General features: G+C 35.1%; 1 protein-coding gene across 2 annotated transcripts in view; it reads right to left on the bottom strand.

Moving 5' to 3' along the window:
- LOC114654151 (solute carrier organic anion transporter family member 3A1-like) overlaps positions 1 to 14,425 on the bottom strand; it is a 333,533-nt gene that overhangs the window by 114,395 nt on the left and 204,713 nt on the right. For both annotated transcript variants that reach the window (XM_051929431.1, XM_051929432.1), the window contains exon 4: positions 4,387 to 4,485. In XM_051929431.1, the coding sequence (XP_051785391.1) occupies positions 4,387 to 4,485 (99 nt within the window). The remainder of the gene's footprint in view (positions 1 to 4,386; positions 4,486 to 14,425) is intronic.

A 14,425-nucleotide genomic window follows, 5' to 3' on the forward strand; every position in this document is an offset into this window, starting at 1 on the left:
GAGAAAATGATTTTTAGAATAAAAAAGGCTAGGAACAAGACTGTGGAGTTACAAAAAAGTACAGCAAAAGAAATAGGACAATTGGAGGTACTAGAAAAGTGGGAAAGATGCCAAAGAAAGTATAGGAAAGTAGGTTGAAGTGGTATGAACATATGAAAAGAGGAGACAATGAATATGTAGGCAAAAAAGTGATGGCAATGGAAGTGCAGGGGAAGAGAAAGAAAGGGAGGCTGAAGTGGAGATGGGTGGATAAAGTAAAAGAAGATTTGAAGGGGAAGGGTTTGACCTGGGAAGAGAAGCAGGTGTGAAGAAGGTTTTTCAGGCATATATACCCTAAATAGTAGTAGGAAAAGATGAAGAGGAAGAAGAAATTTAAAAAATCACTTTTTTAATGTCATGATGAACTTTTTGAGCATCAACAAATAACAAACACTTGCTGATTTCTTTATCTTTGTATTCTATCTTAAATAACCAATAATACTAGATGTTATGCAGTAAATAGTCTAAAAATGCATTATTGGCTTTATATGGTGTATATTATATTTTACAAAACTATCTCAATAATGTTTTTATTGCTTCTTTTTGTTCACAGTTCTATTTACTTATTTGTATTTTTTATTGTATTTCATTTCAATACATATATTACTTATTCATGAAGACAATGGGTACTGCATCTTATTCAGATCAGATCAGATACCACTATTTTAACCATCTAGAGAGCCAAATTAGAAACACATTTCATTTGAAGGAATCATTTAAAGGTGTTAGCAAAAGGTTAACAACGGTTTGTAAAGCTCAGCTGTGTAAAAGCATCATTAATGAATGTCTGCCAGATTCTAAAGAATGTTTGAACTGATCCTGGTAAATTGAGTTATTTTTTGTTTTAATTTTAAGTAACTAGGACACTCAAGATTGTACAAAATGCTGGGATTCTTCTAGTTTGCCTAGATAAGACTGCATGCTGTAAGTGTGGTATAAGATAATTACAAGATATTGTTCATGAAACAGTAATATCCCATCACGTATTACCCCCAAACAAAGCTGTTAAAGAATTAAATATTAGTGTGACTCCAAGACTAATACAAAGTCAAAGACTTTTTTCCAATAATGTCTGATTAGGGCCATTCCCAAAATATGTTCTAGTGAATTAGATGCATGACAAGATCTCCCTTAATTAAGGTCTTGACCTAAATTTGCTTTGGATATGAGTTTAAAAAAGATGTTATTTATCCAAGTAAAAAGATTCAAGGCTGGACTAATATGGTTGAATACATGTACATATATTGGAGGCAAACCAGTTTTGATTTTTCTTTTATCCTTTGTGCAAAGACAGCAAGACTTCAGGGCGATTTGTTATGCTGTGGAATATATTACACTGAACATATGTTGAAATTTTATTAGTAATTGCCTGCCTTTGAAAAATCTGGTTTGCTCTTGCAGTGTATAGACAGAAAAACTTTCTCTAATGTGTTTGCAAGAACTTTGGTCATAATATTAATATCTGGTTTTAGTAGGAAAATTGGTCAGTAGGACACACACTGTAAAAGGCTTTTTTTTTAAATAATATTCTGGATAGCCACCTGGGCCTGACCCTTTTGTATTTGTGTAAATTTAACAGCATCTATGATACTGTATTAGTGTGGTAAAGGTTTATCCAGCTCATTGTACATGAAGCTTGGGGCCTGTTTGAAAGGCAGTTTGTTTGTTGTTGTTGTTTTGTTTTCTAATTCCGATGTTCATGTCCTTAGATATTCATTGGCAGTTCATTGAAATTCATTAATTTTATTGCTCTTGTTTTGTGTGCAACTCAAGAATATATTTGTTTCCTCATATGTGCTATGTTTTCCATAGTGGCCTGGCAGATATCTCCAGAGGTACATTAGTTTCAAAAGAAGTATTTATTTGTGAGAAGATACATTTATTGAAACCTTCATCATCTTGCAATAATGGATTAAATAGTATGAGTAGTGCTTTATATTGGAAGTCCGTGTTTTTTACTTTCTAGTATACGAAGTATAGTATAGGGAAAATATTGTAATCATCCAATGTATTCAATGTCGAGATTTTGATGAATCTCAATGTTTTATACCTCCCTGACTTTTTCGTATATGAAGTATAGGGAAGAAAGTATTGTAATGCTCCAAAAATTCCATTTTGAGATTTTGATGAATCTTGATGTTTTAGACTTCAATGAGTCCGAAAATACCATTTTTGGAATTATGTCTGTGTCTAGTCTGTGTGCAACGATAACTTGAGTACGCTTTTACTTAGGTCAACCAAATTTTGCATTCAAGTAGTAGGTACAAAACATAGATTTCTATTAACTTTTGGGCTATTTCTGTTAACCGAAGTGGTACTTTACCTTTTATTCAACTTTACTTTTATAATAATTGTTCAATATACTATTAATTTGATTTAATTTGTTGTTGATGGTTCTTTAATGTACATAATATAAAAATATAATCATTGTCTTGTGGTTTACTCCTCAAATATCCCTCCTCATATGTGAGCATACGAGAAAGTCTACGGGAGACCACTCCTGATTTTAAGTTATTGTGTTTGTATCATTTATTTATTACTGAAGTAACTACTACGACATATTTTACTGGTTAAAAATGATAAATAAAACTAAACTTGAATTGACTTTGCTTGGTTGAATACAGCGGCACGGTGGTGCAGTGGGTAGCGCTGCTGCCTCGCAGTTGGGAGATCTGGGGACCTGGGTTCGCTTCCCGGGTCCTCCCTGCGTGGAGTTTGCATGTTCTCCCCGTGTCTGCGTGGGTTTCCTCCGGGCGCTCCGGTTTCCTCCCACAGTCCAAAGACATGCAGGTTAGGTGGATTGGCGATTCTAAATTGGCCCTAGTGTGTGCTTGGTGTGTGGGTGTGTTTGTGTGTGTCCTGCGGTGGGTTGGCACCCTGCCCAGGATTGGTTCCCTGCCTCGTGCCCTGTGTTGGCTGGGATTGGCTCCAGCAGACCCCCGTGACCCTGTGTTCGGATTCAGCGGGTTGGAAAATGGATGGATGGATGGATGGTTGAATACATTCATCAATGAGGGTAGTTAATGATAAGTCATATCACCACATAACATTACCTGTGAAAATTTTATTGACTGCTATTTATGAGCCATTTTAAGATCCTCATTTTTGCCATATGGTTGTGAATGGCTTTATCCACTTTACTGAAGTTGCTGCCATCTCTGGTTCATCTTTATATATATAAAATCTAACGTCTGTCTGTATGTCTGTCCGCTTTTCACAAGAGAACTACTTAATGGATTTAGATCAGGTTTTTTTCTATAATTTGCTTGAACATTCCGGTTGATCCTGCAACCTCTCTCATTGTGCTAAGCATCATAATTTGCTTGTGGTACCAATTTATTTGTGCAAATCCAAGAGAGACGCAGTGGGCAGAGGGGAGGGAGGCGGGCTCCTCCTCACTCACATGGCAGCCTCGTGGCGTATCTTACATTCACTTAGCTAGCAAACAACAGAACTACTTAATGGATTTAGTTCTGTTTTTTTTCTACAACTTGCTTGAACATTCTGGTTGATTTTGTGACTTCTCTCACTGCGCTAAGAATCATAGTTCGCTTGCAGGAGCGATATATTTGCACTAATCAGAGATCGAGGCTGTGGGCCGTGGGGAGGGGGATGCTTGTCTTCAGGAGCAGGGAGCCAGGCAGGGCCCTCCTCACTGTCCTGTTTTACTTCAATGTGGCTGAAGCTGCGTGAGATGGCTAGTAGAATATATAATGATCACAGACTTTCAACACTTTTTCTCTTTGAATTGCTATATACCAAAGAAACATCAAGACAAATTATCAAAGAATGATGCAATAGTATAGTGCCTGCGAATAAGGAATAAGATGAGATCCCTGCCTTACTATGGTACTTTATTTTTTTCCTTAACTGTACTTATCAGTAATTAATAATAGTGCACATTCCATTTATTTCTATTCAAATGATTTATTAGACAAGATTTTAAACAGAATTTGTGAAGCATAATTGATCATTGATCTGTTAATATGTAAAGAAAACTCCACAAATAATTTTTGTCCAAAGTTGCAAGTACACATTATATAGAAATTGCACTATAAAATAGAAGATACAATTAGAAGTCTTTTGGTATATGTATTAGTTGGTTTTGTATTAATGTTTTTGAACACATCATGTTTCTTGCATGGTTAATACACTATGATTTTCAAACTTTCAGACTGTTGTCAAAGTTCACTATTTTTATAACACAAACAACAGCATTTATTTGTACAGCACATTTTCATACAAAAAGTATTTTAAAGTGCTCAACAATAATTTTTTTCCCAGTGACTATGAAAGGCAAAAATATGAACTTTAAATCCTGAGGAGTAGTTAAAAAAGCCAATATACCTGTGTCAATGAAGATGGCATCTACATAAACCTTAGTAAACAAAGCTCCCATCAGAAATCCTAACAAGGGTCCAAACAATGTGGTTGTCAGTATGATACCTGCCAAACAAATAAAGAAACATAAACATTAAAATCTAAACAAATCATTTTTGCTTCTAGATTGAACAAGCAGGACAATATAACATAAGTTAGCATAAGTTAATGTTTTTACTTAAGTAACTGCATTAAAAAAACAGCACAAAATACTTTTTTTGATAATCTTGAAAGTGATTTTAGACATGTAGGTGAATATAAATGTAAACCATTATTTATGCGTATCCTGCATACAAAAACAGTATCTATAACAGCACACTGTGATACAAGCTGTTGTCATACTTGTGCCACGTATTTGTTCCAGCATGTACAGTTTCATACTGATAACAATAGTGGAAACATTGTCAATATCTACTACATCTTTAATAAGCCAGGGGTAATATATATTTCTTAATAATTACAAACAGAAATATAAGATAATGAATCATGCCATGAGTATTAATACTAATACTTTGCCTACTGTGCATTAAATTTACCAGTACTCAGGCTATTAAAGACAATCTCGATTTCCAATGGCATTATGTACCTTTTGTGTACGAATCTCCATTTGACTCTACAATTGTCTTCTTTATTCTATATTTACATTAGATTTATGTTTAACGAATTTGTATGTTCAAGTTAATTCATAGTATTTTGTAAGGAATTTTATAATCTTCAGAAGGAGAAAATGAACAAATCAAACCGTATTGCTGATAACCCTTTTAACCCATTTGAACAGTTTTTGCTGCTGTCTCACTTTCATTTTAGTCTTCGTGACCACCTTACCCTCTTGAAGGCCAAAATAAATACACTACAAGGTGGACAACACACAAGTTCTCATTAATTTCCATGCTGATAATATGTTTAGGAAGCTGTATGGTTTGTGCAATGTTTAGGGAATTGTTTAGTAGTTAATACATAACTTATAACCAAATTTTAAAATGTTACCAGCAGGCTATGTCATCAATGGTGATCACAACCGTTTATACAGAAACGCTATTTTTAATTGTTTTTTTGTGATTCATATATCTCTATGAAATATAAGAGGAACTTTGGAGGAATGGAATTTATATCTAATATTTAATTTGTGACAAATTTGGGCTATCTATTGTCGACATCTAATGGGTAATTAAAACTTAAAGGACTAGATAATAATGTAAGATGTTGTAATACCTGTACCACTTTGGAAAACATAAGACAAAAAGTTGCATAAAGCATTTTAACCACAGTTTCTTTATCAGCCTTACTTAAACAGTAGCATCCACTTCAAGAATCAAATTCATTGGCACTTACAGCCAGACTATTAGTTTTATATCACGCTCCTATGCTGAATTATTTGAGGTAATTTAATAATACATTTCCATTTACTACCACCTTTTTTAAAATAATTATATTTCTGGATATAGTCCTTTATAACAATCGAATAACACATGTTTATAGACATAATTCTTTCATCTACTGACTGTGTTTCAGTTGTCATTACTTTTTGTGAGTAAATGTTTTTGTTTAATTTACCTTGTTTAGTTTGAGCTATTGTAGATTTTCTGCCTTTTCTCAAGCATTATCTAATGAATGTGTAGTGACCTTTTATAGTCATTCTAACTAAATAACACTATCATGTTGCATTATCCAACACCAATTTTTAAAGAAGTATTCACTGTATGGGATTCAAAGGACACATACTCAACTTCATGCTGTAAATATGTATTACCTTATTTTGTTAGATAATAAAAATACTTTTCTGTGATTCCAGAATTTTTCTGACTGGTGTTATAAGTGCCACAGAAAATCAGTTATTGACCTTAGCATTTGCTAAATGAAAATTTGAATGACAAGACGCTCCATCCATGAAGTTTTCAATCCATTTAACCTAATTCAGCATTTTGGGATGGTATCCTGTTGCTAAGAGCATTACCAGGGTGATCCAATTTTAAATGGATTGTTATTTGAACACAACAATTTAGCACTTCTAGAAAAACCATGACAAGAAAAGGTTATAATAATCCTCTATCTATTTGTAGTTTACATGGTGTCTGTTCTTTGCCACCTCTATCAATTATTCATGCACACTAGAAACTCTATAGAGTTCTGGTGATCTGACCGACACTGAATGTTTGTTGAACTCATGAACTAAGGTAGTGGTGTATTGCACAGTACTTAGGGATTTGTCTTGATTTGTGTACATAAAACATAGTGAATTTTTAAATCAGGGATCTCAAACTCCACTCCTGGATGGTCATAGTGGCTGCAGGTTTTCATTCTAACCCTTTTCTTAATAAGTGACCAGTTTTTGCTGCCAATTAACTTCTTTTGAATTAATTTTAATGGATTTGCTCTTGAAGACTCAGACCCAATAATTGTTTCTTTTTCCTTAATTAGCAGCCAAACAATAATGAGATACAAAATGAACCAAAACATGACCAGCAAACTGTGACTATCATACAATATCTGAAAATAAAAAGGGTGGAGGCCTCAGAAATGTTGATTTGCTCAGGTGCCCAAAACATTTTAACAGTACTCTTAGAAAAGTAAAGAAAAAAATCAACAATTTTGAAAATGTATGCTATTGCACAATGAGAGCAGCAACAAGTCATGGAATTAAAGAATGGGTTTAATTAACAACAAGACTCTGCACATAATTAAGCAACTGGTTGGAGTGAAATTGGTTGGAGTTTGAGGCCCTGGCTTAGTTGGTGTTCTGTTGGCTCACTCAATTCACATTTCAGTTCTGTTTAAGGAAAGAAATTATGCAATTCAGAGGAACGATGAAGAAATTCCAGAAAATAAATCTTAAAAAACAAGTCAATTAAAATGAATTCAAAAGAAGTTAATTAACCACATAAACGCAGGCCACTAATAAGGAAAGAGTAAGAATGAAAACCTGCACCCACTGCGGCCCTCTAGGACCGGAGTTTGAGATCCCTGCCTTAATGGATATATGTTTCATTCCAGGTAAAGACAGCATGTATGTTAGCTGTGCTCAGTTCTGAAAGTGAATTTGAATTTCTGTCTTGTGCTTAATGTGTTTTAATCATTTATTTCGTTTACTAGCTGTGTTACCCGTCCAAGACGGGTTGAAATATATGCAATCAACGTAGATCTCAGCATTAACATTTGCAGTGCCCCATGCAATCTCTGTTATATGCCATTTGGTATGGGATTAGTATAAGGTAGGGTTAATGTCTGTGATCCGCCACCTATTGGAATGACAGAGACATAGCAACCAGACAGACACCCCGATTCTTATCCTTTTATTATGGTGGATTAGCTCAACACATGTCATGGAGTTTGTGTATCAATTTCTACCTGATGATAAAAATATAATCTTTTAAAACAATAATTGTAATTGGTAGTCTATCTGTTATAACTTAGAGTAACATGTATGAGTATTCAATGTGCACAAAAATGCACAGTAAATTAATTCACAAAGTATGTGTATTGTTAAATCTTATCTGTCAGCCCTTTTTGAACATCTGTTTTTGTAAGAGTCATGTTCAATGTTTTAGCAAAGTCTGCTAAAAAACTGATGAAAGACACAAAGCTGCAGGCACAAATCTTAGTTGATAATATTATTGAGCAGGATGTGTTTCTAAATATTATTATATGTTCAGGTAAAATATCACATCATTTCAGGTAATATAATTATGTCTATATTTACTTGATTTTTTATTTTAGTTTTAATATTTTAGCATAGCTCTAGAAGCACTTTCTTCTTTTTGCTTATTATATCAACACATAATTCTGTTTAGCTTTTTCTTCAGTACAATTTCTTATTTAAGGTTATCAAAGAATTAGTCTTTGCCTTACATTTAAAAAAATATGCAGCTATAACAAGCCATTCATGTTTTCTCAAGCCTCGTCAGTCTTTCAGAAATTAACCAAAGAAGGGTTCAAAGGTTATGAAGTGACCCAAACTGTTATGATGTTGCTGGAAATGTGTATTTATTCATCATATTCTAGTTAAGGGATGTCTCAATGTGAATTCTCAATGTGTCTATCTTTTGTTTTACTTTCCTAATCCAAAATTAGGGTTGCAGGATGCCAGATCCCATTCCACATGAGATACTACTCCATCGAAAAAAAGCACATTCAATCCAAACATCTACCCTCACACTTAATAAACTTAATCAATTTGGGATTTGAGAGGAAACCGGTGAAAACTTGCAAAGCGAGAATGTATTAACTCCACATCAGCAGTGACAGGGCTGAGATTCAAACCCAGTCTGACTAAAACTGTGAGGCAACACCATTATACTCCACTGTCAACTTCTAGACTAAATATATACATGAAAACAAAATAATACTGAAAGATGAAGAACTGATAAATTACCATTTTTCTTTAGTATTTACTTAATGGATTTAAATCTTTTGTTTTTGATTATATTCTTTTATGTGTTAACTGAGAAATAAACAATGTTTTAACTTAATTTTCACTAATTTTAATTGAAAAATGTGTATTGTGCCTACTATATCCCAATGAGTTTGAAAAAACAAGCCCCAGAATACAAATTTAACATACGTGCCCCATTTGTTTTTACTTTCAAAAAGTTTTAATGCAATCGTTAATATTTGTGTTTGTCCACTCATTTTACCTTTAAGGCTTTCCAGGATTTTTCATTTTCATTTTCCATTAATTTTGAATCAATATCACCTTTGGCCCCTGCAGCCTCACAGCTGGTCGACACTGGTTTATTTTAGCCTCAGGCTTCTTTAAATTGAAGGTTGCAGATTCTTCCTGCTTGCATGAACTTCCTCTGTGAACTCCAAATTCCTCCCATAATGTCATGTTGATTGTCAGCTGTAAATTACCCTGAGTGAGTGTGATCAGGAGATTCCCTTGTGATTGAGGCTGCGAGATGCAATGTATAAAGATCAGTATTCATTCTATTTCTCAAATCATTCTCAAACTCAAAATAGTAATATATGAATGTATTTTGTGAACTACTAGTACATTTATTTGAAGGTGTTGACAGTTCTTTAGTATTTAAAGAGACAGAAAGCTATAATTCATGCCAAATCATTTCTGCCAGAGAAACAAATCAATTTCCAACCCTGTGTAAGAAAATCCAGGGCATCTGGTAGCACCTGAGTGACTGTACTATAATGTAATGCAATTCACTACACCTCATTGCCATTTGACAGACCGCACATGATGGAGCTGCACCCATTTTGGATACTGATATTATTTCCTATCACCACTAATGAATGTATGTTCATTGGGCATAATAAGGTTTGTTCATTTTTTCATAATATAAACTGCAATCTTATAAATTTTACTTCAAATGAACATGAAGGATAACAAACTTTAGTATACAAGAGCAAGACAGTTGTGCTGCAGTTAGCCCTGATGACCATACAGCTCCAGAGTCTTGATTCTGCCCATGTGAAGTTTGTGTGTTCTTCAAGTTACCACACTTAGCTAACTCCAGATATTCCATTTTTTCTCTTACATGATAAAGATATCCAGGATAGATTAACTGGCAACTTTACATGGCTGATTATTATTGCAGGAGTGTGCTCTGCAAATAGCTGATATACCATTTTGAGTTGGTTCCCCCCCTTGCACCCATTGCTACCAGGATAGGTACTCGCTAATCACAACCCTGAACTGTATAAGAGATGGATGAAATGATTAAATTTGTCATCATTATTCTCAAGCTGTTAATTATAAATTTCACTCATTTTTTAAAAAAAAAATAATGACTAAGCTTCCAGCTATCTCTTAGAACAGATAAAATCAAAATATTTCCAGAGAAAGTTACAAAAGCATGGAAAGATTCATTAGGCACACAGCTGCAGCAAACTGATAATTCACACAATTAACTTTGGAGCAGCATGTTGTTCTTCAGTTCAGTCTCTGCTGTGTACAAGCTCTTTACATTCTTTTAATATCACATGAAAGCAAGAGAACTAAAAGCTCTACTTGTACTCACACATTTGTTATTAAATTAAAAATCACTTGCAAAGTTAAGTTTTGTGTCCAAATACTATATTTTAAATGAATTCATCTCTTTAGACCGCATGGTAAATAATTTAGATGGAATATACTCTACCCTGATAACATGTTTTTTGACTTTGATACATTCCCTTGGAGATTCCTGCCTTTTTATGAGGCTAAAACTTGTTTACATGTTGACAGCATATGTTTTATTTATAACCAGTCATTTGAGTTGTGCAATTGAGGCTAACAGTGTTTATTTTCATCAAATGTAACGGCTTAAATTGTTTCTGTGAATTGTGTTTTATTCTACCTTTACAGTTACTGAATATATAGCAGCCTAGTGTTTCTATGTACCATTAAAAAGTATAGTACTTAACAAGAATATAGAATTTTAAAGTAGCCAACGATTATTAAAAGTATGGTGTTTTTTTCCATGTTAAGAAAAACAGTGTAATTTATATACACCATCCATCTGTCCATTTCCTAAGCCTGCTAATCCAAAGCCAAATCTCAATAAGGGCTGTGCACAAGGTAAGAAAAATCCCTGGACTGGAAGCCAGCTCATCAATGTGTGAACAAACACATATACAGATCAGGAGGCAATTTAGCGTCACCAATCCACCTAACTGGCATGTCTAGGGAATGTGGGAGAAAACCCACACAGACACAGGGAGAGCATGTAAACTCCATGCAGGGAGCACCCAGGACATGAACGCAGATCTGCTTGTTGTAAAGCAACAGAATTATAAATTGCATCACCATATACGCCATTGTCTTTCATGTGTATGTAGACTCAGTTGAGAATTTATCAAAACTGAAGCAAATCTAAATATTTTTTTATGAGCATTAGGCTGATATGACACTTTTTCTGCCTCTGAGAACATTGCTTATTTTTTTGCTTTTGTGCAAACAGCCTTGGTTGCTTCATCTTACATAGTACCCAATATACCTTATTTGACCCAACCAGAAGAATTTGAAACCTAACATTTACTAGTCAGACCTCTGGATAGATAGATAGATAGATAGATAGATAGATAGATAGATAGATAGATAGATAGATAGATAGATAGATAGATAGATAGATAGATAGATAGATAGATAGATAGATAGATAGATAGATAGATAGATATTTTGGTTCTGTACATTACCACAATGAATTTTAAATGAAACAACTCCGATGCAGTTGAAGTGCAGACTTTCAGCTTTAATTCAGTGGGGTGAACAAAACGATTGCATAAAAATGTGAGGCAACTAAAGCATTTTTTGAACACAATCCCTTCATTTCAGGGGCTCAAAAGTAATTGCACAATTGACTCAAAGGCTATTTCATGGGCAGATGTGGGCAAGTCCGTCGTTATGTCATTATCAATTAAGCAGATAAAAGGCCTAGAGTTGATTTGAGGTGTGGTGCTTGCATGTGGAAGATTTTGCTGTGAACAGACAACATGCGGTCAAAGGAGCTCTCCATGCAGGTGAAAGAAGCCATCCTTAAGCTCGAAAACAGAAAAAAACATCCGAGAAATTGCTAAAATATTACGAGTGGCAAAATCTACAGTTTGGTACATCCTGAGAAAGAAAGCAAGCACTGGTGAACTCAGCAATGCAAAAAGACCTGGACGTCCACGGAAGACAACAGTGGTGGATGATCGCAGAATCATTTCCATGGTGAAGAGAAACCCCTTCACAACAGCCAACCAAGTGAACAACACTCTCCAGGAGATAGGCGTATTGATATCCAAGTCTACCATAAAGAGAAGACTGCATGAAAGTAAATACAGAGGGTGCACTACAAGGTGCAAGCCACTCACAAGCCTCAAGAATAGAAAGGTTAGATCGGACATTGCTAAAGAACATCTAAAAAAGCCAGCACAGTTTTGGAAAAACATTCTTTGGACAGATGAAACCAAGATCAACCTCTACCAGAATGATGGCAAGAAAAAAGTATGGAGAAGGCGTGGAACAGCTCATTATCCAAAGCATACCACATCATCTGTAAAACACGGTGGAGACAGTGTGATAGCTTCTTCGTGCATGGCTGCCAGTGGCACTGGGACACTAGTGTTTATTGATGATGTGACACAGGACAGAAGCAGCCGAATGAATTCTAAGGTGTTCAGAGACGTACTGTCTGCTCAAATCCAGCTAAATGCAGTCAAATTGATTGGGCGACGTTTCGTGATTCAGATGGACAATGACCCAAAACATACAGCCAAAGGAGTTTATTAAATCAATGAAGTAGAAAATTCTTGAATGGCCAAGTCAGTCACCTGATCTTAACCCAATTGAGCATGCATTTCACTTGTTGAAGACTAAACTTCAGACAGAAAGGTCCACAAACAAACAGCAACTGAAAGCCACTGCAGTAAAGGCCTGGCAGAGCATTAAAAAGGAGGAAACCCAGCATCTGGTGATGTCCACGAGTTCAAGACTTCAGGCTGTCATTGCAGGCAAAGGGTTTTCAACCAAGTATTAGAAATGAACATTTTATTTCCAGTTATTTCATTTGTCCAATTACTTTTGAGGCCCTGAAATGAAAGGATTGTGTTAAAAATGCTTTAGTTGCCTCACATTTTTATGCAATTGTTTTGTTCACCCCACTGAATTAAAGCTGAAAGTCTGCACTTCAACTGCATCTGAGTTGTTTCATTTAAAATTCATTGTGGTAATGTACAGAACCAAAATTAGAAAAAAGTTGTCTCTGTCCAAATATTTATGGCCCTAACTGTAGATAGATAGATAGATAGATAGATAGATAGATAGATAGATAGATAGATAGATAGATAGATAGATAGATAGATAGATAGATAGATAGATAGATAGATAGATACTTTATTAATCCCCAAGGGGAAATTCACATACTCCAGCAGCAGCATACTGATAAAAACAATATTAATTAAAGAGTGATAAAAACACAGTGCAAGTTAAAAAAGTGCACGGTGGAGAGTGAGAGGCAGGTATAACAGTACGTAACATACATCCCAACACCTTCAACAAAAATCAGCCCTCAAAAAACATATCACCAGTTGTGTGGATAAAACCACATAGAAACATCCCTTATGTTTTAAATTGCACTGCCAAAATTTTGTTTCATATTTAATGCCACTGGTCATTGTGACTAGTATCTCAATCTAAGCATGATCATTGCTTTGCCTGAGTGTGTCTCCATATTTCAAGGATTAGTCATACAAAAATGTTCCCTCCATCCGTTAGTCTCTGAACCCAGTTAATCTTCTGCAAAGTCTTTTCTGCCAATATTATGTCTATGGCAGAGACCAACCATGAAAGGGGGACCAGTTTATTGCATTATAGACAAACACACACATCCACTCATCCACTCAGGGTATTGCCATAGCCCAGGTCTAGAAGGCAGCAACCCCTACAGCTAATTTAATTTGAGGTCTCTGAAATACTAATGAACATTTTGTAATGATGTACTTTAGTTAAATCAAGTGTAAGAAGATGCAGCATACACACAGCATGCAACATAGTGAAATTTACTGTAAAAGTAAACAGAGCACAAATAAGGTATAACACTGACTGAAAAGAACCATGCAAAATTGTATGCAACTACAGACACAAATCAAAATAGACTATTTAATACATCCATCCATTATCCAACCCGCTATATCCTAACTACAATGCACCTAACCTGCATGTCTTTGGACTGTGGGAGGAAACCCATGCAGACATGGGGAGAACATGCAAACTCCACGCAGGGAGGACCCGGGAAGCGAACCCAGGTCTCTGAAGTGCGAGGCAGCTGCGCTACCCACTGTGCCACGGTCCCATCCCTATTTAATACAGCCATTTTAAAAATAAATTCAAGGCTAAATATCAATTTTATCTTTACCTTGATGTCCCAAGCTCAGATGTTCCAACACCATGTTGTAGGTTAGCAAAGTCTATTCCATCTGTAACAGTCAGTCACTGCAAAGCACACTCCATTACACACACACACCCACACGCACATACTCACATATTCAAGGATAGTTGATAGTGTTCCATTAATTAACAAGTACATGTTTG

This window comes from Erpetoichthys calabaricus, chromosome 7 (assembly GCF_900747795.2).
Source record: "Erpetoichthys calabaricus chromosome 7, fErpCal1.3, whole genome shotgun sequence".
NCBI lineage: Eukaryota > Metazoa > Chordata > Cladistia > Polypteriformes > Polypteridae > Erpetoichthys > Erpetoichthys calabaricus.